The 27524-nt window shown below is 36.9% G+C and overlaps 1 protein-coding gene across 2 annotated transcripts; it reads right to left on the bottom strand.

Moving 5' to 3' along the window:
* Positions 1-453: 453 nt before the first annotated feature.
* On the bottom strand, positions 454-27524 carry BACH1 (BTB domain and CNC homolog 1). Of its 2 annotated transcripts, none has more exons than XM_086617645.1 (5): positions 27451-27524; positions 14260-14557; positions 9150-10538; positions 7180-7386; positions 454-4019 (listed from the first exon to the last, which is right to left on the bottom strand). In XM_086617645.1, the coding sequence occupies exons 2-5, from the start codon at positions 14497-14499 to the stop codon at positions 3558-3560; spliced, it is 2298 nt and encodes a 765-aa protein (XP_086473771.1). In that variant the 5' UTR covers positions 14500-14557; positions 27451-27524; the 3' UTR covers positions 454-3557. The 2 variants fall into 2 exon arrangements, with proteins under 2 accessions (XP_086473771.1, XP_086473777.1); XM_086617651.1 differs by lacking the exon at positions 27451-27524 and adding an exon at positions 22012-22263.

The following is a 27524-nucleotide window of genomic DNA, read 5'->3' as shown; positions in this document are numbered from 1 at the left end:
CAAAAACTTTAAATAAGGAAGACTTGTAATGAAAAGCTTTCTGAGCAAGGTAAAACGCAATACTGAAAGGCTAGAGCCAGTATTACAGTTTACTGTTTAGGAGGTACAGGATAAATGCAGTTTCTCAAAGCATAGTTTTTCTGTAATCCTTCTGATTATTAAAGAGGACACAACAGATCTACAATTACAAAGATACTTCTTGAGAAGTTTAAGGAACATACGTATCATTACAACTTCCCCTAGGATAAACCTCAATCTCACGCACTAATCTCTACTATGCCGGTAATCATCACCTCTAAGCTTTTTCTAGACCCAACAAACCTACAATATTGAATTAATCAGCCACTTACCTCTTCTCTCCTGTAAAACAATTTTTAAAAATTAAAAAAATAAATAAATATCAAAGTTCCCCAGAACAGAAAACCCTCTCAAACAAAACAAGACACAAAAGAGTCAGATAAACTTACAGGAAATTTATTCCAACTCAGTAATACTTGCTACTGTGTGTATTATTCAGGAACTTACAAACTATATAGACTACTTTGCTACCATTTTCAGAAATGTTTTAGTAGTACTATGTAAGTGAATAATGCACCAGTAAAGATTTTCACTGCAAATGATTTGTACAAAAAAGAAAAGCCTTTGTAGAAAGGAAAGTGGTTTTTATTGTAGTCTTAGAAAATACTGAATTATGAAAGATACAAAATCAACTGTTGTAATTATCTGTTTATTTTACAATCTGTATGCCATCATACTCTTATGGCTTTAAGATAGTCTGTCCAAAGTATTTTAAAACATGCTTTAACAAAGTATTTTACAATTTCAAAATCGAGTATTTCTTCACTGGAAAAAAAACAAAACAAAAGAAAAACTCCAAAACATTTACCTGAGAATTCTGTACCATAAAATTGTCATTCATTCTTATCTTTTGCAAGTTGATGATACAGGCTATAGAAGTCAACATGCAACTTGTAGGTCTGCTGCATTAAATAAGTATTTTCAAAGGTATTTAGATGCAGCTGGTTAGGCAAAAACCTACCCTCAAACTTCATCAAGTTCATCACAGGTTTCAAAATATGACATGAATTTTATCACGTCAATGACAGGCATGTTTTCTGCAACGGAAGCCCTGCACCGTTTGCTGGGTGGAATTCAGACCCTGGCTGATCACCAGACTGCAGCAGTGGAGCACAACTCTTTGGTGGATATTCCGGCCTCTGAACTTGGTAATCATTAACTTTGTTTTCCAATATCCATAGCCGAGTGCGTCGGGGGTTTGGGCCACTGGATAGGCTTAAGTTCCCAGCCAGTTGTTCTCTACATGTAAGCTCCACCCCTTTATAACAAATATTTAACCCAAGGAATTCCATTTCAGAGTACGTGTACTATTAGGACAATGCCTTAACGTCATTATCCACGTCATTTCAGAATACCACCAGCTTTAAAAGTGATATTACATACGGACAGTAGACAGGTTTGGGGCTTTGTTTTGTTTTTTTGTTGTTTCCTGTTGGTTTGCTTTTTAAATAAAGTGGAGACTTAAAAGCAAAACACTGCCCAAGGTGGCAGCACAGGAGGGAGGCAGGATTAAATTAACCAGGCACATACAGACGCTGGAGAAAAAACCCAGAGAGCTTCATGAGTAATACATATACAAGATCAACATATATAAATGATAGTCATTTAAAAGAATTTCAATTCAATCATCTGAAAATATATTCAAAGCAGTAGAACTCTCATGACGTCCACCATATAGTATTTATTTCTGAATTTCAATTACTGCAAGCACTGTGATTTACACAAGCTATGCTCCACTAACATAAATTCTCCCCTTAAAAAAGTAACGATATATGACGAAAATCCAAGGATATCACTAAAGATTTAAATCCCATAGGTGAGGTAGTGTAGTCACTCGTATTACGTGCTGGTTATGAGAAGTACTGTTGAAATTTTGTCAAATTCTTATTTTTTGTTTTAAATAAGTGGTTTAATAGTCTTAATATATTTATTAATGCTATGTTACCGGGGCAGAGGGGCATGGGGAAGAGCCTTGCCAAGAACAAGTTTTGTCTCATCGCAAGATTAAACTGCAAAGCAGTATTTACAACAGTTTTTGCTTAGTTGCTGCCTACTGTACATGCACACAAAAGACACAAAAAGCTAATATACATTCTGAGGTAGGAAATGAAGAATTCCACTGGCTTGTACAAGATTCTTCATGTTTCGTAAACCAGCAAAACCAAAGTTTTCTGTGGTGAGGTTCAATACTTTAGTTCTGGTGTGAGAATAACATCTAAATAACAAAGCATCATTGGTATACAACATGCAACTACTGTCATGTTAAAAAAAAAAATCTAAAAAACAAGGATTATTTTTGGTGGCTGAATTTTTCCTTCGCAAAGTAAATAAAGGAAATCCCTCCAGCTCATTTCCATATTATACTTTCTATATGCTTATACTTTTAGCACAAGCCATTGAAAATGTACTACAGCTTAGCCATGAAAGTATCCTGAAGACTAAAATTATGAAATAAGTCTTTACTGGTCCCAGTGATCAGAGAACAAATATGTTTCTAAGATTACTTTGGGCAATTAGGCACTGAAGTCAAAGAATTTGGTGCCTGAATACCTTAAAAAAAAAAACAATAAATCTGCCCTTAAACTTTCACAATACTTATTGTGATTCCAACTTACCACAAACAGTAGCAAGCTTGAAGGTGCAAGGACAGTTAAGTCACAATACAGCAATCAATTTTAACAAGCACATGGGATTCAGATGCCAGAGGATCCAATGCACATTAATCAAAGAATTGCATCAGTTTCAAACTTCTGCTTTTCCCAGTATGTTGTTACTCCTCTCAAAATTTAGAGAAGAGAGCAGTATGCTGCAGCACCTCTGCTGTTCCAGCTGTCTTAACTACTTACCGGAGAGCTAAGACAAAGGCATATATTCAATAAAAGTTGGCTCTGGTACAGGGACGGGAACAGCAGGAAGCAATGAGCTGTTCCAGAGCGCGCTTGCCAGAAGCTCCTCGTACTGTCATGTTATCCTAAACCATTTACAAAATTAACATTTATAGAGCTATATATGCTTCTTAAGGTTTGTCTACCAGGAAAAAAGAAATCTTGAAGAAATAAGAATTCCAGGTATAGAACTCATTGTGCATAAACACCTGTTAGGAGGCTCTTCTTGAGATGGAGAGTGGCATTAGGTACTGTGGCATAAATCAGCGTGAAAGCTGCTCTATACCTGAATGAAAGCTTCCTCACAAATAAACATCGGTGCACAGAGTTTATACTTTCCAACAACTTTCCGGAACTCTCCTTGGCTTCACCACACGGAAAACGCTCCATGGCCGACATGTACAAACTACACTCTAGAACTACACAGAACAAACCCAAAGCTTGGTAAGTAATACAATGACCATGTACTTGTCAATATGGTTTCAAAAGACAAAAGTTTCACCTTTTCTTTCACTTAGTAAGTTACTTTACGATAATGCTCAATCTCACTTTTAGTTGCAACATTGAGAGGCTGGCAATAGGAAGGGAATAGATTCACTCATCTGTAGTGCATTTGTCTGTCATTTGCTGACAGAAGTCTGTGATACCACTGCTCTGTCCGCACTGTTCCACAAGTGAAGTTTTCTCCAATGTTCTTACAGACACTGGATGCAGTTCTTGTACTTGATCGTATGTTGCATCACACACACTTTTCACACACTGATAAGAAGAACTCTGCTCATTTGTAGATGCAACACCTGAAAGACCATCTGCTAATTCTATGCATGCTGGTATCGCAATCTCACTATCAGATGGAGCTGTTCGTTCTCTCTCCAGGAATAAAAACGAAAGTGGACAATCTGAGGAAGAATATTTCGCAAGTATTTGTATTTGCTCATGACTCAAGGCTGCTTCCTTACACACCTGCTGGCAAAGTCCAGTCAGATTTTGCTTTGTCTCACCCAGAGTGGACAAAATGTGGTTTCTTTCCTTCAGCAAGTTCTCCTTCTCATTTTGCTGCAAGAAGAAAAATAGCTTTTTAGTCTGCATTTTAACACAGAAACTATAGCTTGTTATGTTCCTAACAAAGCTAAAACAAGACCAAGTATTCTGGTCTGCTGAAACAGAAGTAATTTGGCAATAAGAAGGTAAACAATGACAGAATCAAATGGATAATCCTAACCTCTCTTGAAGTGTCATCAACTCAGTTATTTGAAGTGATTTTTCAGACATAAAACTTTTTCAAAACTTGTGCTGGCAGCCAAGACAGTAATATTTAATTATTTAATAAATGAAACCTTGCTTCACTTACTATAAATATTGCTGAAACACTAATTCTACAAGGTAACATTTAAACTATTACCACTGGGTGAACAAAACATTAAGTAGAGCAATCTTCATAGAAATTTACATTTTTAAAAGTTAAATGTTGAAAACCAGAAATCACATTTTCACTATTGATACTACCTTGCTAGATAAAAATAAACTCAATTCTTAAGGGCCAAGTGCCCTGTAGAACAAACAATGGAGTTAAGAAAAGTTTCTAAAGTAAACAGAAAATACAGGAAAATTAAAGTAATAATACACGCTAAAATTGTAAAGAAAATATTTTATCTGGAAATGTAGCACTTCAGTCTGTTTCAAGGCATCAACTAGAACATTGGAAGTTAAAGAATTTAGAGTGACAGAGAAGTGACAGATTAGCGAACTGAAGAGACAAGAACAGGGGTGCCACTAGGTAGGTAACCTACTGTTGGAACAAGAGAATGCCAGCTGAATGCTTGAGTTTTATTCGCACAGCAAACACGCTTAAGTGGCAGATACCACTCAGACACGAAATAAGACTGTCTTTGCTCTGAAGAGATTACAATCCAGCTACATAATGCAAAAGCATTTTCCCAACATAAGGCAGCAAAAGGCATGGCAATTCACTAATGAATATCGAATAGAAATGGATTACTGAGGGGCTGGTCTAATGATGGAAACAAGCAACATCCAGAAAACAGAAAAATGAGGAAATGGTAAAGGATAGGAAACAAGCAAGACCATAATGAACCAGTTGAAAAAAAGCAGGAAAGAAAACAAACCAAAAATACCACATATTGAGTACTGTAATTATTAAGAGGTAGAGTTCTGAAGACATACAAAGCTTTTAACAGCTTTTAAGAAGTAAATTTAAACCATAGGGACTGTGTTTTCACTATTGCTACGTCAATTCACTCCTAGAAAGTTTAATTATTTTTAGCCCCTCTCAATTCCTTTCATATGAGAAACTCACACTGCAACCTCTACAACTTCTTTTGGAAAGAATTGACTAACTCTAAGTGGCATTTTGCGAGAGAAGCAGTTGCTGCCAGTCCTTTTTGCCTAAAATGATTAGAAAGTGTTTTGCTAATAAACTTCTTCTTGTCAGCATACTGGGAGCAGCTGTTGCCAGACCTCCTAATCCAAAATCACTATGTACATTTTGGGTACGTAGAGGCACTCAGCTGCGTATTATGGACTGCTCTTTAAACACAAACTTCAACATTCAGAAATTGTTATTCCAGTGTAAGTTCCCCACCCCCTCTGAAGTTGTTGACAGGTTAACATGTTTAAATATTAGTTTAATTTTAGCAGCATTATATTAATTCTGCAAAGTAACACCAGCTAGTTTTGAGATCATAATAATCACCAAACTGAGAGCTCTTTTTATTCTTCTGGTGAAGAATCTATCTAGTTCACACACTTCCTCTCTCTGCTATAGTATATATAACAAGATCTCAATCACATTTCTTGGAACACAGCTTATAGCATGTCACTCACTGACACATCCTTCTCCTGAGCTCCAGAATCTCCAGAGAAGTATATTGCTTTTTGAGGCCAGTTGTCCTTTACTCTGCTCCCCCTCACAAGTACCCTTATTTTAAAGTGAGAAAGTACAAGGAATGTGAATACAGATAGGTGCTCTGAAAGAGCTGCTTCTAACAAGTCAGCATGTCCTTGAGTGGCCCACATGTAGTCTCAAATACAGAAAACCAAGAACACACAGGTTCACCTGAAAGATCAATAAGCAAAGCTACATGGGGGTCAAAAATTACATCATCAGCACACTGAAAGACTTGTTCTGTCAACTCATCTGAGCTGTATGGCACTGCAGCCCTTCCTTCAAAGTCTGTCTCCTTTGTTGCAGAAGTAGAAGTGCGTATAGTGAAAGATGATGGACCACTTCAGGAAAATAAGTTCCTAGTCTATGGCACTTTGCTCTAATTTTATTTTCCTTTTCACTCTGAAGTCATAAGGAGAAAGGTGCAACATGACTACGTATGTTCCTAGCTGATGCAGGTACCAAGTTCATGTACACAAACACAAAGTCTAAAACACTCCATAAACAAGAATTATGAGTACAGTAACCCTAAACTTAACTATTTAGTGCACATGGTACAATCAACTATGAAATTGAGATGAGATGGACAGAAACCAAGACCAGAAAAAAAGTCACTCTATTTTTCTTGCCAGGAGAACTTCAGATAATCCACATTTCTCTTAAGCTATATATTTACATTTTTATTGCCTTTTAAGAAGGAAAAATTGTATTAACAGATGGTTGCAGAGAAATCTGGATGCATTAACTCCTGAGCTACAATCTTGATACAACTGCTAAAAAGGCAAGCAGCCTCCTGAGTTCTGCTATATCTTCCGCCTTTCTGCAAGGGTCTCATTTTTAAGATTCAAGACTCAGGAAACAAGTTCACCAGTCCATGCTGATATGTGACAAGAGCAATACTTACACAACCAACAATTGCACAACTGTCAACCTGATCATGAGCAACACCACGAGCTGAAGAACAAAAGCACAAAGCAAGAAAGGGGAAAGAGGTAGAAAACAAAGTAGAGGGGAATGATGGTTTGGGAATCATTCCGTACAATTAAGATCAATGCTGATGGGCTTCAGAAACACCATTCACCAAAAATTATGCTGTGATGCGCTTTTACTTGAATGACAATTCCACAGAAGCAAAAATGTAAAGCACAGAAAATCTAGAACTGCTATCAAGAGGTCATCTAAGACTGACAAAGCTTTCTAAGTTTGAGTGGAAAAAGTAGTAAGCCACCTCACTCTCAAACTACTGCCAGACACCTAGTCAAGAAGTTTAGAGAAAGACTCAAGACAACAGTAACAAATATTTATACATACCAGTTTTTCAATTTCAGATTCCAGATTTTGTATGCAGTCAAGTTTCCTCTTACGACATCGCTGTGCTGCAATTCTGTTTTTACTTCGTCTTCGAATATCATGAATACAGTCCAATTGTTCAGGAGTTAATTTATGCATTTTCAGAAATGACTGAAAGTCATTTCTGGAAAGTGAGATAATCCTTTGTGCATTAAAAGGCAGTTTTACCTAGAAGGTAAGATACAGCTGTAAATCAAAGGTGAAACTGATATACACAAACACCAACAGGCCAATTCAAGTCTTCATGTCAAGCATTCTTTACCACACAACCCGTCTCTTTCTAAATCTCAGAGACAAGAGCAAGCTAATGTAGCCAGCAGGTGAGGTGGATAAAACGCAGGGGTTTCAACTAGATGAGTTCAAGCACAGACAAAATAACTGGGTACTTTGCACATTTACACTAGATCATCAAAAGAATATTCAGAGTAGGATGAAATGTATCTTTGTGTGCAGCATACCATTAGGTGATACACTCTAGGAAAAAAGTTACAGTTGGGTGATGCACAAACTGTTAGTTGTCAAGAATCACTAATACAGTCTAAAGTTTCCCCATAGCTGTTAAGACTGGATCCTGCATACGTTTTTATACCTATAGTTCTCTGCTAAAAAAGTTCATCCGAAACAGGCACTTACTTAATATATAGAAGTTACCTAATTATCTTGTAATTTTTAGTGCTGGAGCAGATAGAGAAGCAGGTTCTTGCTACTGCCTGCACATCTGAGCTACAGAAGCAGGAGCTTCTGAGATATACATAGATCAGGAAGTCCTGATTAATACTGAAAAGCACCTTTACATTTACAAAATAATTGCCACATTTTATGAAGTATTCAACTAAAGACACTTGATTTTAATCCTTACATTTGACTATATTAAGTAGCAGAAGATGTTACCTTGCTGGGGTCAAAGATCTGAATCTAGTTTAAAAAGCAAACACAGAAACCCTTTCTGTATTTGACTACCACTGGTGACAAACAGGCAAAAAAAGGGACAGAGTATTGCCCTCAGCAATGATGCCATCTACTAATTTGTCATGTAAAGATGAAGAATACATTTAACCAATTCTGGCGTTTTGTTTGGCCTGCCAGCTTTCTATATGGATGGTAGCTTCCACTTCTTTTAATTCTCAGTAAGACCCTGCCTCTTGAAAAGAAAAAAATACTAGAGCTTTAAAAACACCTGAATTTTCATTACATTAAATGATCCATCATACAGAGTCACACTGAAATTCTATAATTCTAAGAACTATGACAGAAATCATTCTCGGTATATAGTAAAATCTTTTGAGATTAGACTACTTATGTATGGCATCTGTCTAAAACACTACCAAAGCAATGACATAAAGGAAAGAACTGTCAAATAACGTCTGCAGATGGATAACCTCAGTTTTAGAGACAGCAATACTATTAAAGCAGTCTTAAATACACGGCTACTGAAGCTATCTTGAAAACTTAATTTCCGTTTCACAGTAAATCTGAAGTATCGTTTCTCTCCCACTTTCTTGCCACACCTCAGACTAAAAACCAAGAAAACTTAAGTTTCTATAACACAAAGGTTACAAGAAGTTTAGAGTTTTCTTAAGTTTAACTGAAGTAAACAAACAAAATCCAAAAAAGAACCTCCATGCCTTGGTTCAAGGCTCACAACCTTTTCTAAAAAAGTTGCTCCAGAAAAATACTGAAGAGAACTAACACCTAAGCATCTACCACCTCAATATCCTACCAAAAAAATACTTTAGAAGTCTCCTTGAACAAGCAGTGATCTTGCAAATAAACCTTTGAATGGTTATTTAAATTTTCATTTCCTGGATTTTTAAAACAAGCAACCACACACAGAAAAAAAAAAACAAACAAACAAAAACAAAACCAAGAGATTCAGAATTAAGTTTCTGAATAGGGTCTTAGGAGACAAGAAAGCACCGAGATGTTCTTACCTCACATTCTTGTTCTCTTGCTGAACAGGATTCACTGTCTCCCTCAGTGTCAGTTTCCGAATCCTCACCCAAACTTATCACATAATTATAGGGACACTGTTCTTGTTGCTGTCCCTGAACATAATCTCCACTGCTTACTTCAGAGCTGTTGGAGCATCCTTCAGTACTAAGGTTGCTTATGAAGGGGCAGTTGACAGAATTCAACGTTGTAAAAGTTCGTTGAGAGCAAGGTTCAGGGCTTTCACTGATCCTGATACCCAGCCACGGGCACTCTGATTTTTTCCCCGAATATACCGGCTCCAAGCGCTCTTTTGAAACTGCAGGTGGTAAATGTATTTGACAGGCTTCTGTGCTGTAAATATCACTCCAGAACCCTTGTGCTAGATGTTCTGCTACCTCTCTCTCAACACTGCTTCGATCACCAGCTAATGTAATGTTAGTGGCTTCCCTAGTGCACAAATCGGCCTTTGAAGGTGTGTCATCTTGACTTTCAATTTTGTCATTCCCAGCTCCAGGATTCGATACAGTTTTTTCAGCTAAGACTGTGTTGTTTTGCAGACTACTGAAATTCAAGTTACTATATTGCTCACAAGTATGTAAAAAAGACACAGAATTGAGTCCATGTGGTGCAACGGAGTTTTGGGGGAAAGCAGCAAGATCCATTTTCTTCACAGGACACAACACATTCTGAGTCACAGAATCTCTCTTTGACTCTTCTTTTTTCTCAACACCTTCCTTCCTTTCTTCCATTTTTACCTGAGTCTCTTCACATTTTGAGACCAGCTGCATAGGTATACAGTCCTGAGCTTTTGGTATGCCATCATTATCAGATACTTCCTTCTCAAGAAGAGCTGCAATTGGTGGCACCTGAATGTCTTTAATACTGGAATTAGACTCTGAAGTATGAACTTTGTCATTTCCAAAAGCTTTCTGGAATTTCCTATACTTCGGGCATTGGGAAGACAAGCTGGAAACACTACCCCTTTCTAAATGTACAGGATCATACGTTTGACTGGCATTATCTTGGAAAGCAGGTGATGACTTAGCATTTTCTTCATCTTTACAGAGCTTTGTGTCAGGAGTTTGAATATATTCCTTTTCTAAAAGTTCTTCTGCTTCATCATCTATTTCTAGGTCTCCATCATCCACATTGCCAATTTTAGGGTTTGTTTTCTGACAACGCTGTGTACAACACTTCTTCCTAGGACATTCCTGAACTGATTTAAAATCCAAAAATTTGAATTTGAGAAACTGAAAGCAAGACTCTTCAATGTTGCGTACACCCAAAAATTCAGCACACTTGCAGACTTCAGACACATTGTCTTTATTTAAAATAAGTTTAGCTGTGTATGCAAACTGAAGCAAAGGACTAAATCCTTTGAGTGTTACCTGTTAAAAAATGAAAGAAAGAAAGAAAAAAACATTAATACAGCAAATATGGTTTTAAATAGAAAAACACACAGAACCCAAATTTACCTGTGAGCAAACCATGCCAGCATGACAGAACACAAAACAAAAGCAGATTTGTTCCACAAAGAAAACCTGGCCACACTCATTCTGATACAAATCTGATGCAATTTTATCCTGTACGTTTTCCAGAAATTATCTTCTTCACTGTGATAAATATCTTCAGATGATCCAACAACACAGTACTAACTAGTGAAAAAGCATTGCTGTATACTGAAAACCAGCAACTAGATTCCAATCTTATAAAGATACTTTTCAAATCCAAGTTGTATACAAACTACTCTAGAATAAGGTCAAAATGATAGTGGTATTTAATTATTCCTTTAAAGAGCAATTACAGTTATTTGCTCAGTCTTACGCATCATTGACACAAAAAAGTTTGATAAAATGGAATTTGACCACATGTGATTATTTATTACTATAACCACCTACCCGCTCCTTCCTACAAATGAGAATAATTGTACCCAAAAACTGTGCACCAAAACCAATTATTCTCACTTTAAAGCCTCTTTGCAGTAGGTATTTTTGTTTGAATATTTCCATCATTATCATCTCAGTTTTTACAAAAGAACAGTTGCCTGTTCGTCACAAACTGAACAAGATTGTCTTCTACACATGAAAAAATTACTAAAGAGTTAGGCTGAAAGCTGTAAACAGATCATATTACAAGTTACATGACACTTCCTTTAGCCTTTCTCTGCAAGTGAGGGATAACGCAATATGTCTGTTATTGCTACTCAAACTCAAGCCCACATTCTGCTCCCCTCCTTTGTTGAAATGAAGAGAACATTATGCTGAATAAAGTACTATATTAATGCATTAACTTTACTGAATTCTTCTGCCAGCAAGATAATTAACTACACATGCAATTTAGTTTAGGAATCAGTTAAGAGTTTCTTAGGTTTGTTTTTTTTTAGTGGTTAGTTGGTGTATTTTTTTAAAGAACACACACCACATGAAAGGAGGCTGAACAAATATGCACAGACACAGTTTAGCAAAACTGTCTGAACACTCATATGATCTACCTAAAGAATTCTGAAAATAGCATTTGAAATATGTTCTGGAGATAAGACTTACATTATTCACCATCACATTAATTCACCCTTAATAATGTGGGGCAGGGAGTGTAAAAGTTTAAGCTGGCAAGAAGGCTTCAAACTTAGTATAGCCAATAAATCATTACAGTGGGTTTAATAAACAAGTGATATTGAAAAAAAAACAAATAGAATAATACTTCAAAACTGCACGTTCTTTCTATTAAGGTAGAAACACTGCTAAAAACTTGAAGGATCATGAGGGAAAAACAAAACAAAACCACAACATTCTACTCCTTTTGCTTTCTCTTACACATTTCTAGCTGGCTACTCTCAAGCAAGATAGAGCACTGGAAAGACTCTTGGTCTTACTGACCTAGAAAAGCAACTCTTGCAGTAGCCATTTATTTAATTTGTATTTGGGCTGAAAGTCTAACTCACAGAATAAAAATATTTGTAGAAAAACAACACAACCAGCATCGAGATGTCAGTACTTAATATTTACAATATAATATATATAAAGTACTTTAATTCCAAAAATATTTTGGTATCTCAGATTAGGGACTGGTGCCTTTCATTTTAAACTTCAAACACTTCAGACGATTCAAAAGGTTTTAAAAAAATAAATCACATGACAAACCATGTGATCAATGTTTGTCTCTCTTAAATATGCAGCTTCATAAACTGAATCGTTTCAAAATACTTAGCGGTTCTCAGAAGAGTTGCTGAGTCTTAAAATGCTTTTACCAAGTGATCAGATCAAATGATTAAAATACGAGATTCACTGTTACTGTTTGTGCTTGTTGCTTCAGCAGACTCAGTTCTTACATCAGTAATGCTAGATCACATTAAGAGTGCTCTTAAGTCTACATTGTAGTAAACAACAGTATTATTACGTTCCTCCATTTTCTTTACAAACTCTGATTCCTTCTAACTTATTTCATGCATCCATTGGAATGCTGATGTTTTGCACTGAAGACTGTTTTTCCCCCTCCAACTTTGATGTACATTTCTTTTTTCTGCAATAACCTATTTTTTCATCATCCCAAAGCAAAATTCTCTCTTCAACATCAGAAGTCTTACATGCCACTAATTTCCCTCTTTTACTTCAAATCATGGCTTTGTGTCCCCAGGTATCCTACTTCCCTTCCACATCAGCCCCCATCACTACTTTTGTTTTAATCTGGAAGACATTCAGACTCTCAACATATTAAACCACTAAGAAAAAAAGCATAAGAAACGAACATACAGACACAGTAAGAGGGCTGAGTAAAAGTGACCTAGTGGTATTATGCTGTAATGTAATTTTGTAACAAATTCATTAATCAAAGGCCACTGATGCTCTTTAAAGAGACCACCTGATTCCTTTTAGTTTTCTATAAAATCAGAAAGATTCTGGTAACAGAATCTTTGTGCTTACTCAACACGTTACAAAGCCAGTGAAGCAGCTTAAATCGTATCTCTGCAATAACACCCAACTCAGTCTTGTACATGAACAAGTCTATAATGTAATCTTCAGTAATGCTATAAATATTCATTGATGTACATCCTCCCTCAAATTTAATGATTCTAGTTGAGCTGTCAACAATCTGCATATTATTTCCCACCCCAAAGCTGATTACTATGAAATAATGGCTTTCTGGGAGATAGTTAACAATCAACTCTTCAGATTACTGTTACCATTGGGCATAATCAGAGCACTTGGAGGCTCTTCGCTTTTCATCCACAAGCACAACATGTCATACAAAATCCAGTCACTTGTTTGCTTCATGCTTCTTATAACTTAACTAAATACCGACTGGAATCTTTAAATGTCTTGGACACTCCAGATATGTAATAATAAATTTTCTTTCCTACAGGTGTCATTCTCACTGAATCCCTTTAAATTCAAACTGATTTAAGAATACATATTTTGGGGATAAAAAAAAAGAAAGCAAGTAATTATACATTTTCTCAGTCTTAAAAGTAATAAAACAGTATAAAAAAAAAAATCAAGCTGCTAATGATCAGTGTGTAAAAAGGATGAGGAACTGAGAAGAAAATTGTTAACAGTAAGAAGCAAGGAATATAAGCACGGTTGTACTACTCAAATGTAGAAAACTAAATCTTAATGACACTAATTTAAAGATATTACTATTTTAAGCCTTAATTTGTTACTTAATTTATTACTCCAAAAGTATTCTTTTCATATAGGAGGACTAGTTCTGCAACACTTCTTTACCATTTACAGCCTGGTTTGGGGTTTTTTTGGGGGTTTGGGTTTTTGTGGTTTGGTGTTGGGTTTCTTTTTTTTTTTTTTTTTTTTTTACAAACTTACATGCTTTAAAACAGGTGCACAAATTTAAAAGTAACATATACTTAGTTGAAAATATCTCCCCTGTACATTGCCCAAGACAGCATTCACTTATCTTCAGTCTGTGATACACGCTCTGATCTGCCTAGCCTTTACCTCAACTAATGGCAGCTTTACAATTTAGAAATTCCTTCCCTTCAATTCTTAAATCCCCTACCTTAATTTCTCAGTTAAGCACCAGCCTACTGTAAAGCAGAATTGAACAAAACAGATTAGAAGCACTGGCAGGTAAAATACAGAAGGGAGTGACACTCACCTCTTCCGGTAAAGTGATGATAAGATCAGCATCCACCTGGCCCACAATTCTTGAAAGGAAGTAACTGCTGCAAGCTGCAAGCACAGCTTTGTGAGCCCGAAATCGCTGATCTTCCACTAAAATAGTAACATCACAAAGAATATCTTGCTTTCTCTGATCGTCAAGACTGAGAAGTACATTGGTACTGTGTACTGAAGATTCATATGCAAAAACTACACTGTTCTTCTCACTTAGAGACATCCTGTATCACAAATGGTAGTGTAAGTCTCAGCGGAAAGCATGCTTCTGTTCTTCAAATCTGGAGGAAGGAAAAACAAGTTGTACATATGAAAGTCATACCCAACAGGAACCTACTGATATTAAAACATAATAAGCAGAAGGTTAAACGTCCATTAATTCTTTTTAAGACTAATACTCAATATTTCATACATGTTAATACATAAATACCTCCTTATATGCATTTAAAGTACCCAAATCTTAACATGTACATCTTAAAATATTGCTTTAGTAGTCTCCTAGACCAAAAAAGGGAACAACTTTCCATGTGACTTCAGTGATAAAGAACAGATTTTTCCTCAGCAAGTGATTAAGTCATAACTTTACCATAACACCTAAAAATTATCTAAGCTTTCATTTTTAGTTATCAATATATTCTGACTCCAACACTATGAAAAAGAGAAATAAAAAAAAATGATACATTAAGCCAAAATTCACCAAAATTCTATGTCAGCTACTTTGTTTACTGATTCACCCAGTACAGACTGAAATACTTGTGTTCTGTTTTCTTCCAAAAGTAGTTTGCCTGCTAAACCAATCAGACATTGGTAAAATACTCTCATTTTCTCTCTAGTATGTTGGTGTTCTGTTTTTAAAGCAAATAAGTTCTCCTATTTTCCACCTACCTTAATTCTCTAACGCAGCCCTTTTTTTCCCCTCTCCTGCTTATCAGTATTCGACTTGTCATGCTGCTTAGAAGTTTGCTTTCCTAATGCATCACTATGATTCAGATCACCTGGCAAAGGAATCCTTTTTATGACAGAGCATCAAAGTTCTAAAATAACAGTATTTATTGGATAATAAACAACAGTAAAAGTTTTGTGATATACAAAACCTTGAAATAACCTCATATATAACTGTCCTGAAGCTATTCTTGGACTCCCAGTACCTGTAAAAATGAACTAGGGAGAAGTCAGCCCTCCTAGAGAGTGCAAAGCTTAACACCATTTTCAAGTCTGATCTTTACACTGTATTTCTAAATTCCTGTCTTCTTTGGACTGAGCCTTTCTTCCAGTTAAAAAAAAAAAAAAAAAGAAAAAAGCTCATTAGAAGTGTCTTCATATTTAAAGCTCAATCAAGAAACCACATGATAAGACTTGGAACTGTCCTACAAGAAAAACACAATATTACTACAAAAAGTGTTACCTTAACAAACGGAGCACTCAGATTACACTGGACTAATCTACCCAGCCCAGAGTTACTGTAACTGAACCCAGTTCCTGAGACTCACTTCAGCTGATGGGGACTGACTACCCAATCATTATATTGCTCAATAGAGGTTGTTATCGTACACCAGCTCCCAACAACAATAAAACTGTAGCCAATGCAAATCCTCAATTTTCAAATATGGGAAACTTTCACAACATGAGGAGGGAGGAGGGCATGGCCATTTTTAAACACAGTGGGGAAAAAACCAACCACCTTGCCAACTATATTCCTGGTTACTCACTACTCAAGTTATTTTCATGGCATACAGGCATTTTCAGTGATCTTTTGAACAGAAAGAGAGAAGGAAAAAAATATCTACACTTCCAGTCGCAGTAGTAGCACAGTACTAGTAAAGTGCAGAGCATCAGCATTATCTGCCCTTCCCACTCCCTCACGGAGCACTCTATGCTCAACTTCACCAACAAAATGTACAGATCATAACTTGGCAAAGACAAAGTCAGTCAATCTGTTTTGGGGCATTTGCTTAAATATACAAGCTTTTGTTTTGTGAAAATAAAAATTCTGAGGAAAAAAATAAAAAATGTTGCACAGATCAGAGTTTTCCCCACTAAGCAATAGCTATACCATGCACTGTTATCCCTGAAGGGCTTATTTTCGGAAGCAAAAAACACAGCTAAAATGTTTTCATATACCTAATGACAAGACTACAGAGATTTGTTTACTTAGGAAGTATTTAATTTCTAATCAGTTTAAATGGGAAATATGAAATAATTCCCTATGAAACAGTTTTCATGAAATTCTATTCTTACAATAGCTAATGAGAAGTTAGGAGTGCATTAAGTCATGTATTCCTAACTTGTTTGCTGTATAACCTTAACTTATCATATTCCTCAGATATTTATTACAGGTCATGCAGTTTAACAAAGTATGACTCCGTATTTGTTACCAGAAAGTCTTAAAAAAAAAAAAATCAACAGAAGGCAAAATGAAAGACTAAACTCAGGGTGGTGACAAGCACAGGGAAGCATTAAAGATAAGGACATATTTTGGGGTGAACATCTAGGTGAAGTTCATGAGGGAGACTACACTTACAGACAGGCCTTTAAAGGTTCTTACTTCTTTTGAAGTCCCAAGTTCTCCTAACCCTCTGACAGACAATCCATGTATCATATATGCTGCTCTTGCGTTTTCCCTTACAAAATCATCAGTTCCAATATCCAATTCAGCTCACTACACTTTCATAGCATGGAAGGCTAAAAGGAACAGTAGCTTGTTTATATAGATATACATATGCAGAGGTCAATCCTCCTTTTGACTTCATCTCCACCAGGACACTGCTCTCAATGCAGCGTGCAGCCTACTTGAAGCACTGATAATGAGCTTCCAACATTGTCGCTGCCAAAAAAAACTAGGTTTCAACACTGAAACACTACTTTCTGTTTCTTGAGAAGTGAAAATAAATATTTAATTTGAGCATAACTCAATCTAACACTTTACTCTGACAGAATGTTGTACTTCCTAATGTGAAGATTTCATCAGCCAAGTTATGCTCCCATTATATTTAAACTGGATGCAAGTGGGGGTTTTTTTTGAGGTATCCAAAATATAAAATGTAGCATTTCATTAAGTATTTCAAAAATTAAAAGAAGCTTAAAAAAAAAAAAATCTAACCAAATAAACAAAAAACCCCCCCCAAACACACCACTCAAACACTAAATTTCTCTCAGTCGTCTTTGTAAAATCTAATTACTCTCATACATGGTAAAGAGAAATCAAAAGCAAAAGAACCAGAAGATTGAAAATGCTGCTGAAAACAAAATGCATAAAACAGGAAAGGGAAAATGTAACCACTGTAAAAAGCTGTAACACTTTAGAGAAGTACTAACAGAGGTCAAACTTGTGAATGTCTTAATTCTGTTTTCCAGTTGTGTAATAAAGGCATGGTACCACATTTACGATGGTATTAGTCATGACAGCCAACTAGATTTTCCACAGCACCACGTGAGTATAAAACACAGTTGTCGATAAGATTTGTTATATACATATCTACAACAACTACAGGACTTACTGTTGTACCAAAGAGGAAAAGTACATCTCTTGTGTAAACTGTTTAATTTTTCTTCTCCCTTAAGTATTCTCCTGAAGCACTCAAATTCTTAAAATTAATTTTATTTATGGATGGACAAAGAGGGGAAAAGGTGTGAAGTGGAGAAAAGAATTCAATGGTGCTTTTTAAAAAAGTTTTACAACTTACAAGCTTATGCTGCAACTGTCCTACAAGGACAGGCCCTTCTAGGCTTTCTTCCTCCTAGTGCAGGTATCTATTTTACATAATTTAATTTTCCACAAATATTATCTATCAGATTTTTTTCCCCTCTCAGACAATTCAAATGACAGCAGCAACAAGTTACTAAAAAGGAAAATGGACACTACAATGACAAGACAAATTATTTCCTTGGAAGCCTGACTAAAACTCCTGTTCTACCATGCTATTTTCATTTTAAAATTAACACCTAAGTAAGGAAAACTAAACACAGGCACAGATAACTTGTAAAAGTATTCCAAAAGTATTCAGATGACTGCATATTTAAATCACTGTTAACTAACTGAGTGTCATCAAACAATCACGTGACTGAATGCAAAAGATGCTAAGAAACAAAACCATGCAATAATATTCTTGAAGATGTGTGATACAGCAGTTACCATCAAAAATAAGGGGATTCCAAAAGGATACTTCAAAACTTAAAATAGTCCTTACAACACAGGTTGAAAAGATTAAAGGAATAACATGAAAACTCAGTAACTACACATCCTCAGTGGACGAAAACTAGTATTGTCAATACAGGAGCATTCCTCAAATTCCTCTCACCTGAAATTCTGCACACCTACTAACCTCAAAGTCTTGGAGGGGAGGAGAGAAGAGAATGTACATAAACACATACGCTAGTATAAAAACTACATAAAGGAACACTCGCAGCTGAATGAATCAAGTTCTGCTTTGAAAACACAACTAAGAATGCTACTATGAAGTTTCCATTCTTTATCAGATAATGATTTTGAGATAAAAAAATGTTTTGCCTAAGGGCAAACACGTTTTCTCCTAAATACTACCTATAAAACTTTATTCTCCTTTCAAAGTGAAGTAACTTCACTTTTTTCCTCCTTACTAGCATACAATTCAATAGGAAAACTATGTCTAACAGTTACCTGTAAAATTATCATATCCTCAGTAAATTCAGACATGTCTACTTTTAATTGACTAGATATGTATGCACTTATTTTCAAACATACAAAATACTTATCTTAATGAAAATCAGCACTGCACCAATATTTAAAAAATGAATATGAATATATATTTGTTTAAGTACAGAGTGCAAAGATCAGAGCAAGATGCTTATCAAGATTCATTGGCAAATACAGATATCCAAGGCTCATTTTTCTCATGCATTTGAAGTTATTCATTAGCTTGTATTATTAATATGGAGGTAATTGCGAAGTACAGCCAGTAAGGTACTTCAAAATTAGACTGCAGGTTTGCTCATCTGATTGCTTACAATTGGTAGCAATTACTGCTCTTTAACTCCAAGGTGATTGCAGCATGTAAGTAGTTAGTTAAATGATCCTCAACTTCCTTCCCCCACAATCTCTGGTGTAAAGAGTCACTTGGTGCAGATCTTTAGAAAAACCATAAAGTCTCCCCGTTTGACACTTAAAAAAACCCAACTATATATTCCAAAGATGATAATCACTATGGTTGAGACCAGGTAAAGCTATAAGGAATTGTTGTTGCTAAGTTACAGAAGGAAAATAAAAATAGATAATATTACCTTGAATAGATACCAAAACAGTAGGAACATATTACCAGGATAAAACTCATAACAGTGTCATGTATTTCTCATCCACACACATACAAATCTGGCACAAGGTAGGCTAATTTTGATGCTCTGCAGCACCACCACAACATGTAAAAGTCTGCTCTCAACATCCTGTCGTCAACAAGAAAATGGTTAAGCAGGAGGTGGAGGAAGCTTTGAAGCATTAAGTTGTCACTGCAGCTGACAAAAGCCCGCACAGAAATCAGCTTACCTCCGTACATTTACAACAGGGCAAAAGGACGGCTTGATGTTTGTCTCTGAAAATTCAATTGCACAGTCCTGGAAAGAGTTTTGTACTGCATTTCACAAAGATATATACTTTTGAATAATACATGTAAAAATAGAAATAATGTATTATATAAATAATATGCAAAAATTTACATAATGTATATGCATTTATTAAAATGATGAAACTGGCAAACGCCTTTTACAACAGGTCTTCCTAGCAAACCACTCCTAAAAGCCAGGATTTGACATGATACCGCTTTCTCAAGTATTTAATCCTGAGAAGTAATTTTCCCCGTTATGCAAAGGAGAGTAGAACAGTGTATGTATACTGACACAGAACACTCGATATGAGCCTTTTTTTTGTATTGTTGAGCCTACACTTCACAATTTGCCCTAACGATTAAGCTCCTTGCATTTGCAAGAAACTGATAACAAACAGAAATTTCACTCAAATAGGAAGGTTATATGGCTAACCACAAGCACTAGCAATAAGACAACATTCAAAACCTTAGAACAATAAAGGAACAGCTCACTGCAAATATTAACATCTGCAGCAATTATCCCAAATCACTGCCACTTAACCAGATGCCCACTGGACAACTACCAGAGAATTCCAACTTTTCTGTAGAGAAGTTCTAAAACACAAATGCTCTGTCCAAAGTATTTTGTTAATCGTGAATGCCAAACATATAGGATCATAAAAAGCAACCAAACTGAATAATAGTATGTTTTACTTATTCAGTCAATGCAGTGAATTATTGTAAGAACGTCTATAGATTTTCAGTGAAGATTTGAACAGAGTATCTTGCATTTTGCACTGATGTTAGAAAATGCCCCCCAATGCCATACAGTTTACAAATAAACTTCCCAGTAACTTAGAAAAGTTAGTCTGTTAGTTATCTGTTAGTCAGATCAATTCTGAAAGCGTACAGCTGGTTTATTGTATACTTGCATCATTCTTTCTGAACAAAGAAAACAAAAATAACAGCTGGAGGTGTCTCTGCCTGCGGATGACAGCTGTCAGGAACTTAACCACAGAATAACTTACAACAACTGTAAGATGGCTAACAGGTAAACTCAGTGTCCTTTATTTTATGCTCAAACACTGCAAAAACAGAAAAGGGTGAGATTTCAACAAAGGAGTATGATTTACAGCTAAAGAGAGTATTTTGAACGTCGGACCAGCTGACGCTGGAAAGACACGCTGGTGGCATTAGAAGAAAATTCACAACTAGAAAGAATAAGTCACAGAAATGAGCTCTACAAGCTCCGAGATTCTTTAAGGCAAACAGCCAAAGAGTACTGAAATAGCCCTTAAAACTGAGATAACCAGTTTGAAAGTGCAAATCACTGTCGTTTCTGCTTCTATTTACCTTATGATACACCTATGATTTGTGTACACGTTTACTAAAATACTTTTTGAACATTCTGAGTTTAAATATTTCAAGTGTCCTTAAAAATACTAAAGAGCTCAGAAATCCATAACAGTCATACCTATACTACTCAGAAGGCTTGCACTTTCAGGAAAGACATAGCTGATTTCACCAAACTTACAATCTAAAACTCTTGGCAGTAAATCTAAGGACCTGGCAAAGAAAATCCAGTATCTAATGGTCACCAAGATACAATGGGAACCCATATGCTTTTTGACTCAACCGAGTCCAGCTTCCAAACCTAATGATTGTCTGTGAAAGACTCACTGTCAAATAAAGCACAGGACCATACTTTGTTACCATCATCTGTAATACACTTAATAGCAAGTAGGGAAACAAACCACCACAAACTGACCCCTGATGCTTCTGTCTTAAGCTGTACTAAAACAGCAACGCTACTAGCAAGAGTCAAGCAAAAATATATGAGCTACAAGTTACATCCTGTCAAGTCAGTGCTTTCTTTTAAAGAGCAACAGCCTCTCACTTATTTTCCATCAGTCAATAAATCCATTTCAGCTATTCCTAAAAAGAAGAGCTAACATTTTATTTCTAGACTCTAAAAACTAAAAAAAAATCTAAAATTGATATCTAGGCTAAAGCCAGATATCAATTATCTGGCTTTACCATCACTACCAACTCAGTCTACGTGTATGTTTGTGGTTTTTTCCCTGACCTTCAGCTACCATAAATTTCCTGTAAATGATCCAGCCCAAAAGTTACTCAATTTACTAAAAAAGTAAACAAAACCCTGTTCCTTAGTCTTTACTTACTTGGTGAACAACCATCTGTTCATACCATACTGGATATCAATCCTCTGTAGTGATCACAGTAACTCTTACTAGTACATTGGTGAAGTTCTTGAAATAAGAGAAGGCAGAGAGTGAAGCTCCCCTTCAGTAGCTGCAGAACCCAGGCAGGATACCTTCGTTGTCACTGCTATCTGAGCTAGTTGAATTTGGACATCCAGATGCAATTTCAGTTGTGATCACCATCACAGCAAAACAAGTAAGATTATTTTATCACCTAGCAAACAACAAAGGTCTGCATCACCAATGCTTGTAACGTATCCGTACTCTTAGAACACTTCAAATTCCTGAACAGTTGGAAATAAGACATCGTAGACCCCAATAAAATCAGCTTGGAGAAAACAAGCTCTGGGTGCTATTCCTGGCTCCTATGCTGATCCACTCAGTAACTTCCAGCAGGTCACTTATCTGTGTCAGTTCCCTTAGGGTAGTCATTTACATTTACTTTATCCTGTAAAAAATTTTGTCATCTACAGATGTAAAGTACAAAGGAACAGCTATCACTTGCTAAAATAAGACAGTTTGGATAAGACAGTTTATTCAAAATACACAGCAAAGGCTTTTTTCTAAAGTTTTATGCCTATATCCTTGCCCCCAGCTACCTGTCCTTTTAAGGAAATAGTTATGTTACAGATGAATGCCTATAGCAGTTAATAGCTGCTGATTCACGTTATGCTGACAAGGAACGAACAATCATTTCAGTGTTCATGTTTACCGCTTCTCCACCTTTAGTTCAAGAAGACTTCAAAAGAAAAAAATGAACAAAAAAGCAAAAAGTAAGCTTTGCTTCATAAAAACAATGCTTTCTCCTCTAGAAAAAAGGTCTCATCTTCAGGTGATTAGCACATTCACAACTAAAATTCTAAATTGTACTCTTTCTCAGTCTAAACACCTGGACGATATTTTTCACAGCTTAACTACATAAATGAGCTTTTAAAAAATTATTAGGTTGTATTTCTGCAAGATAATTCTTATCACAGCATTTGGACTCTTGTCAAGCCACAAGCAAGAATCAAAAAGAATCACAGGAAGTCTGACAAGTTTTAAGTCTGCACTGAGAGTCTTAATTAGTTTTCCAGGTTTTAAGCATGAATATTTACTTTTTTTAAATATTTGCAAGCTATATGAGATTCCTAGTAGTCACAAGACTCCAGAAGCTGGGATTCTAAAGAGAAAAAGCAAAGAATTGATACCATGTAATCAGGGAAATTTTCCACAGAGCAGAGGCTTGAATAGTTTCCCTCAGAAGATGAAATAAAACAGTTTGTATCAAAGCCAGAAAAAAATATTACTACTTTGCAGTTTACCATTATTTTACATAACACTAATTGTTTAATTCTTGGATCAGGGATAAAAATCATGTTGTGGGATGTGGTTTGTTTCACTGCTAAAACATGAAACAGGACTAAAGGGATTTCAGAGACTCCTTTGCAGCAAAAACCTGTCACTTGTAATCCTTCAATCCTGACGGTATTCAAACAGAATTACTCTGGGAAGATAACAATGTGCAGACTTCCTAAAGGCATGGTTCACCTAAAAAATCTCAAAACACCTAACAACAAAAAACTCCACAAAATAACACCTCAAAAAATACCAGTAGAAACTTATTTAAAAAAAAAAAAAAATCAGAACTAGGTTAGATAATAAAATATTCACTTAGGATAAGGGGTAAACTGGCATAACATAAAACATGCACAACTAACATCTACCGTGAACTCTTGCCTTTACTTAAAGGACAGACACCTTCGCATTTATTGCTACATATTCTATTCCTTGCCACAGTTATACAAACCATATGAATTATTTCATTTTAATGACTGTCAGAATCCATTCACAAGTATGTCAAAATATTTATAATTAATATAAATTAACCATCTGTGCTTCTAATGTACCTTACTCTAACTTAGAGGGACACAAGAAAAAAACGTAAAAAGAACTGAGAAGCAAATATACTGGCAAGTCAAAAAAAAAACCTACACCATTTTTTTTTAAATTATATTCATAATCTTGTTTCTGGTATTAGCTTTTTAACTCTGATTTGTTTGCACAACTGCTCTTCCCAGTATGCAAAACAAAATTCTGTGAATACTTTAGACATAAATCAGAAAGAATTTCAGAAACATTTCTATGAAAACAGAAAATTATAGGTTCATCGAAACTGGCAATAGTTATATAATAAGGAAAAAAAGATGCAGAAGATCACACTTCAAATGGTAGTTCTAGTGAAGACGTCCACCAAATCACATAAAGCTGTGTTTCAGTTTCCCCATCAGGAAGCTGTAGACCATTTCCTATTTGACATACAATGTTAAAAGACATGGCCTTACTAACTGAGTTGTAAATAAGTATTTTGGGATGGTATCATATAAAACTTCTTCTTAAAAGAAGCATAAACAGGGATAGCAAACACTATCTATTTACTTATCAAAGTATTAGTCAATGGGCCAAAACTGGAATCCAAACACCTACAAACATTATCTTAACAGTTCAAATGAAGTCATTCACAAACAAATTATCTCAACATGATTCTAAAGATAAATGGAATATTCTTTAAGATGCAGGCTCTCAGTTAAAGGCATTTCAAGCGACTGACATCCTAGGCTACCTCTTCCGCTTTGCAATGTATGTCTAATGATTAAACTCAATTTATTTGTATTTCACCAATGCTTCTAAAGTCAGTTTGCCCTTCATAATACACTTCCCCCTCCTTTTTAAAGCTTCAGTAGCTGACCAGTCAGTTGAGCCTTACTCTGAACTAATAACTCACATTTATTCAAAATTCTAAAGCTTCCCTTTGTATTACTTAACAAGAACAAAACTTCCCTCCACCCTGAAAAGGGCCTTAAATGAAAAATACAGCATACTGCTGGAGACGGAGCTACTTTTGTGATACAGTCTATGATTTGTTACAGCAAAGGGAGACTTTCTATTACTTTTTTTTCTCCTCTCCACACTGCTAACCTCTGAACTGGAAGTGTAGGACAGGGAAAGCTGCAGGTGGGTCCTCATACATTATTCCCACGTGGTCATACTAGGCTGAATTCATACTTAATGGTTGTTTCAGCAGTTATTTTTTGCTCACTTAAGTTTTTGTTCCTACCCACATTTGCATCAACTTACACATTACCTATGGTTTAACTGTGGATTGCATATAAACAGGACTTATGCTATAAATACCACAAAGGTTTCTTCTACCCCTAAAACATTCCCCATGAAACTTTCAGTGGTTGAATTCTAAGGGACAACCAAAATGCCAGCTCTCAGACACAAACTTGTATCCTTTGACTGTCCTAACACCCCTCCCACTCACACCAGCATGCCCAGCACAGGGAGGAGTACAGGTCTATGATTAAAAGGAAGTCTATGATGAACTTATACTAACAGCTCTTCCATAAAACTGGGAAGGGAGGTGGGGATGGCAGGGATAGGAACGACATGACAAGGAGACTTGTTCATCTATGTTTCCCTAAACCATAGAGCAAAGTTATTTGGGACTCACACAGCTCATGTGCAAAGACATGTCTATCTTATGCCAAATAAGAGTGCCACCTGATCCAAATGATCAGGTAAAGGGTACATTTTTTAATACTAGCCAATATATTAACATAAATTTATTACTGTTCAAAATTCCTCAGCATAAGTATTTTAGAAAATTATTATTGCTATTAAAAGCAAATAAACATTTAGCACATCAAGATTTTGCACATTTTTTAGCATAAAACACTCAAACATACAGCAGATGGAAGTTAAACTTCCACTTTAGCATTTTGGTTAGAATCAAGAGCATGCCAGCGTAGCAAACTTGCCAAACATCCCACTTACTGTGTTTTTGTTCACTTCACAAAATGGACCCAGACAACAACAGTAGGTTCTTTTTTAGACTACACTACACTGGGAAATGTACTGTAAAAGTACTTCTAAAGAAGTTCAAATACTAAAGGATTCAGTAGAGCTAGTTCAAAGGAAGCCCTTCTGAAAAGCATATAATGTGGATATTCTGTTTTCCGCAACAACGGTTTCTCTCTTATGAATCTGCCACTTTTGGGCCTCACTACTTGCTAACATACACACTGATTTACACGTGTTAGGGCATCCCAGAGTAACTCTGCCATTTAAGTCACCTTTAAAGTTAAACTCATAAACCACAAAATAAGATTTGGAACATCTTAGTTGCTTTAAATTGGATCGATCATGTTCGATAGGAATATACTACGTTGTTTTCTCCTTAGTGTGGCATAATACTTGAGATTAAAAAAACTGACTCTATTACTAGAGTATCCAGAGTGCTGTGCAACCTTAATTTACAGTGTTTCTAGATTGCTATTATCCCATTGATACAGCCAAAAGTTCTTCACACACTGAAAGTGCCTTCCTTAAGTGCCTCAAATTAACGCGTCTGTCAAAAGTTACTGCATGATGAAATCGTACATACAGTTATCTCCACTTTACTTTCACTGCTAGAACGCTTGCTTTTTCCTTTTTATATTTCAACAAACGTTTAGAGGGCCTAGTTGCATATGAATTTTGGATTACTGTTATACTGACATACTAAAATGGAGAACGTAAATATAATTTTACAGAAAAGCAGGTGATGATTCTTTTATAACTACATTTTCAGCATGCCCCGAAGCATGCAAAGTATCTCGCTGTACACAGCAAGGCACACAGGCTTTGGACCTCGTTGTTTACGTTCTAAAACAAATCTTCTCCAGCTCTCACAGAGAGTAACAAACGCTAAACACACCGCCTGCACGTTTCACCCAGGAAAAGCGGGGCTTCCCAGGAAGCTGAGCCGCCCTTTACGCACAGGGCCAGGCAAAGCGGGGCTTCCCAGGAAGCTGAGCCGCCCTTTACGCACAGGGCCAGGGATCGCGCCGTAGGAGAGTCACGCCTGTGTCACCGGGGCGCACGGGCACATGAGCACCGGCGGAAACCCGGGACGAGACACCGAATAACGACTGACCGCCCAACCCTGCGGCGGCGCTGGGCTCAGGCTCGGGGGAAACACCTAAAGCACAGCACCGAGGAGGGGGAGCCGGCCGCCGCCCGGTGCCCAGCGCTGACAGGGCGCCTCTGCCACCGCCCTACACCGGCCTGGCGCCCTCGCGAGCACGGCAGCTCCCTCGCAGCCCTCGCCCGGGGTCCGACAGCGCCCGCCCCCGCCGCGGCGGGACGGGCCACTCTGCCGGCCGCAGGGCGGGGGAAGGGAGGGGGCTGGCTGACTAACACCGCCCCTGCGAACGCGCCTCAGCCTCCGCCACCACCCCCCGTCGGAACGGTGCTGCCCTTGCCCGCCCGCCCCAGTCCTTCAGCCCAACGGACACCGGACAGACAGACAGACAGACAGGCCCGCGCGCCCACTCCCCGTGGCGGCCGGTTCAGCTCGGCTTCGGCTCGGCTCACCTCAGTGCCTGCCGCTGCTCCTCAGTACTTGCCGCCGCTCCTCCGCGCGGGCCCCCTCCCCGGCGGCCTGGTTG

This window comes from Tauraco erythrolophus, chromosome 1, assembly GCF_009769465.1.
Source record: "Tauraco erythrolophus isolate bTauEry1 chromosome 1, bTauEry1.pri, whole genome shotgun sequence".
Taxonomy (NCBI): Eukaryota; Metazoa; Chordata; class Aves; order Musophagiformes; family Musophagidae; genus Tauraco; species Tauraco erythrolophus.
This window is presented reverse-complemented; position numbering and strand designations above follow the sequence as displayed.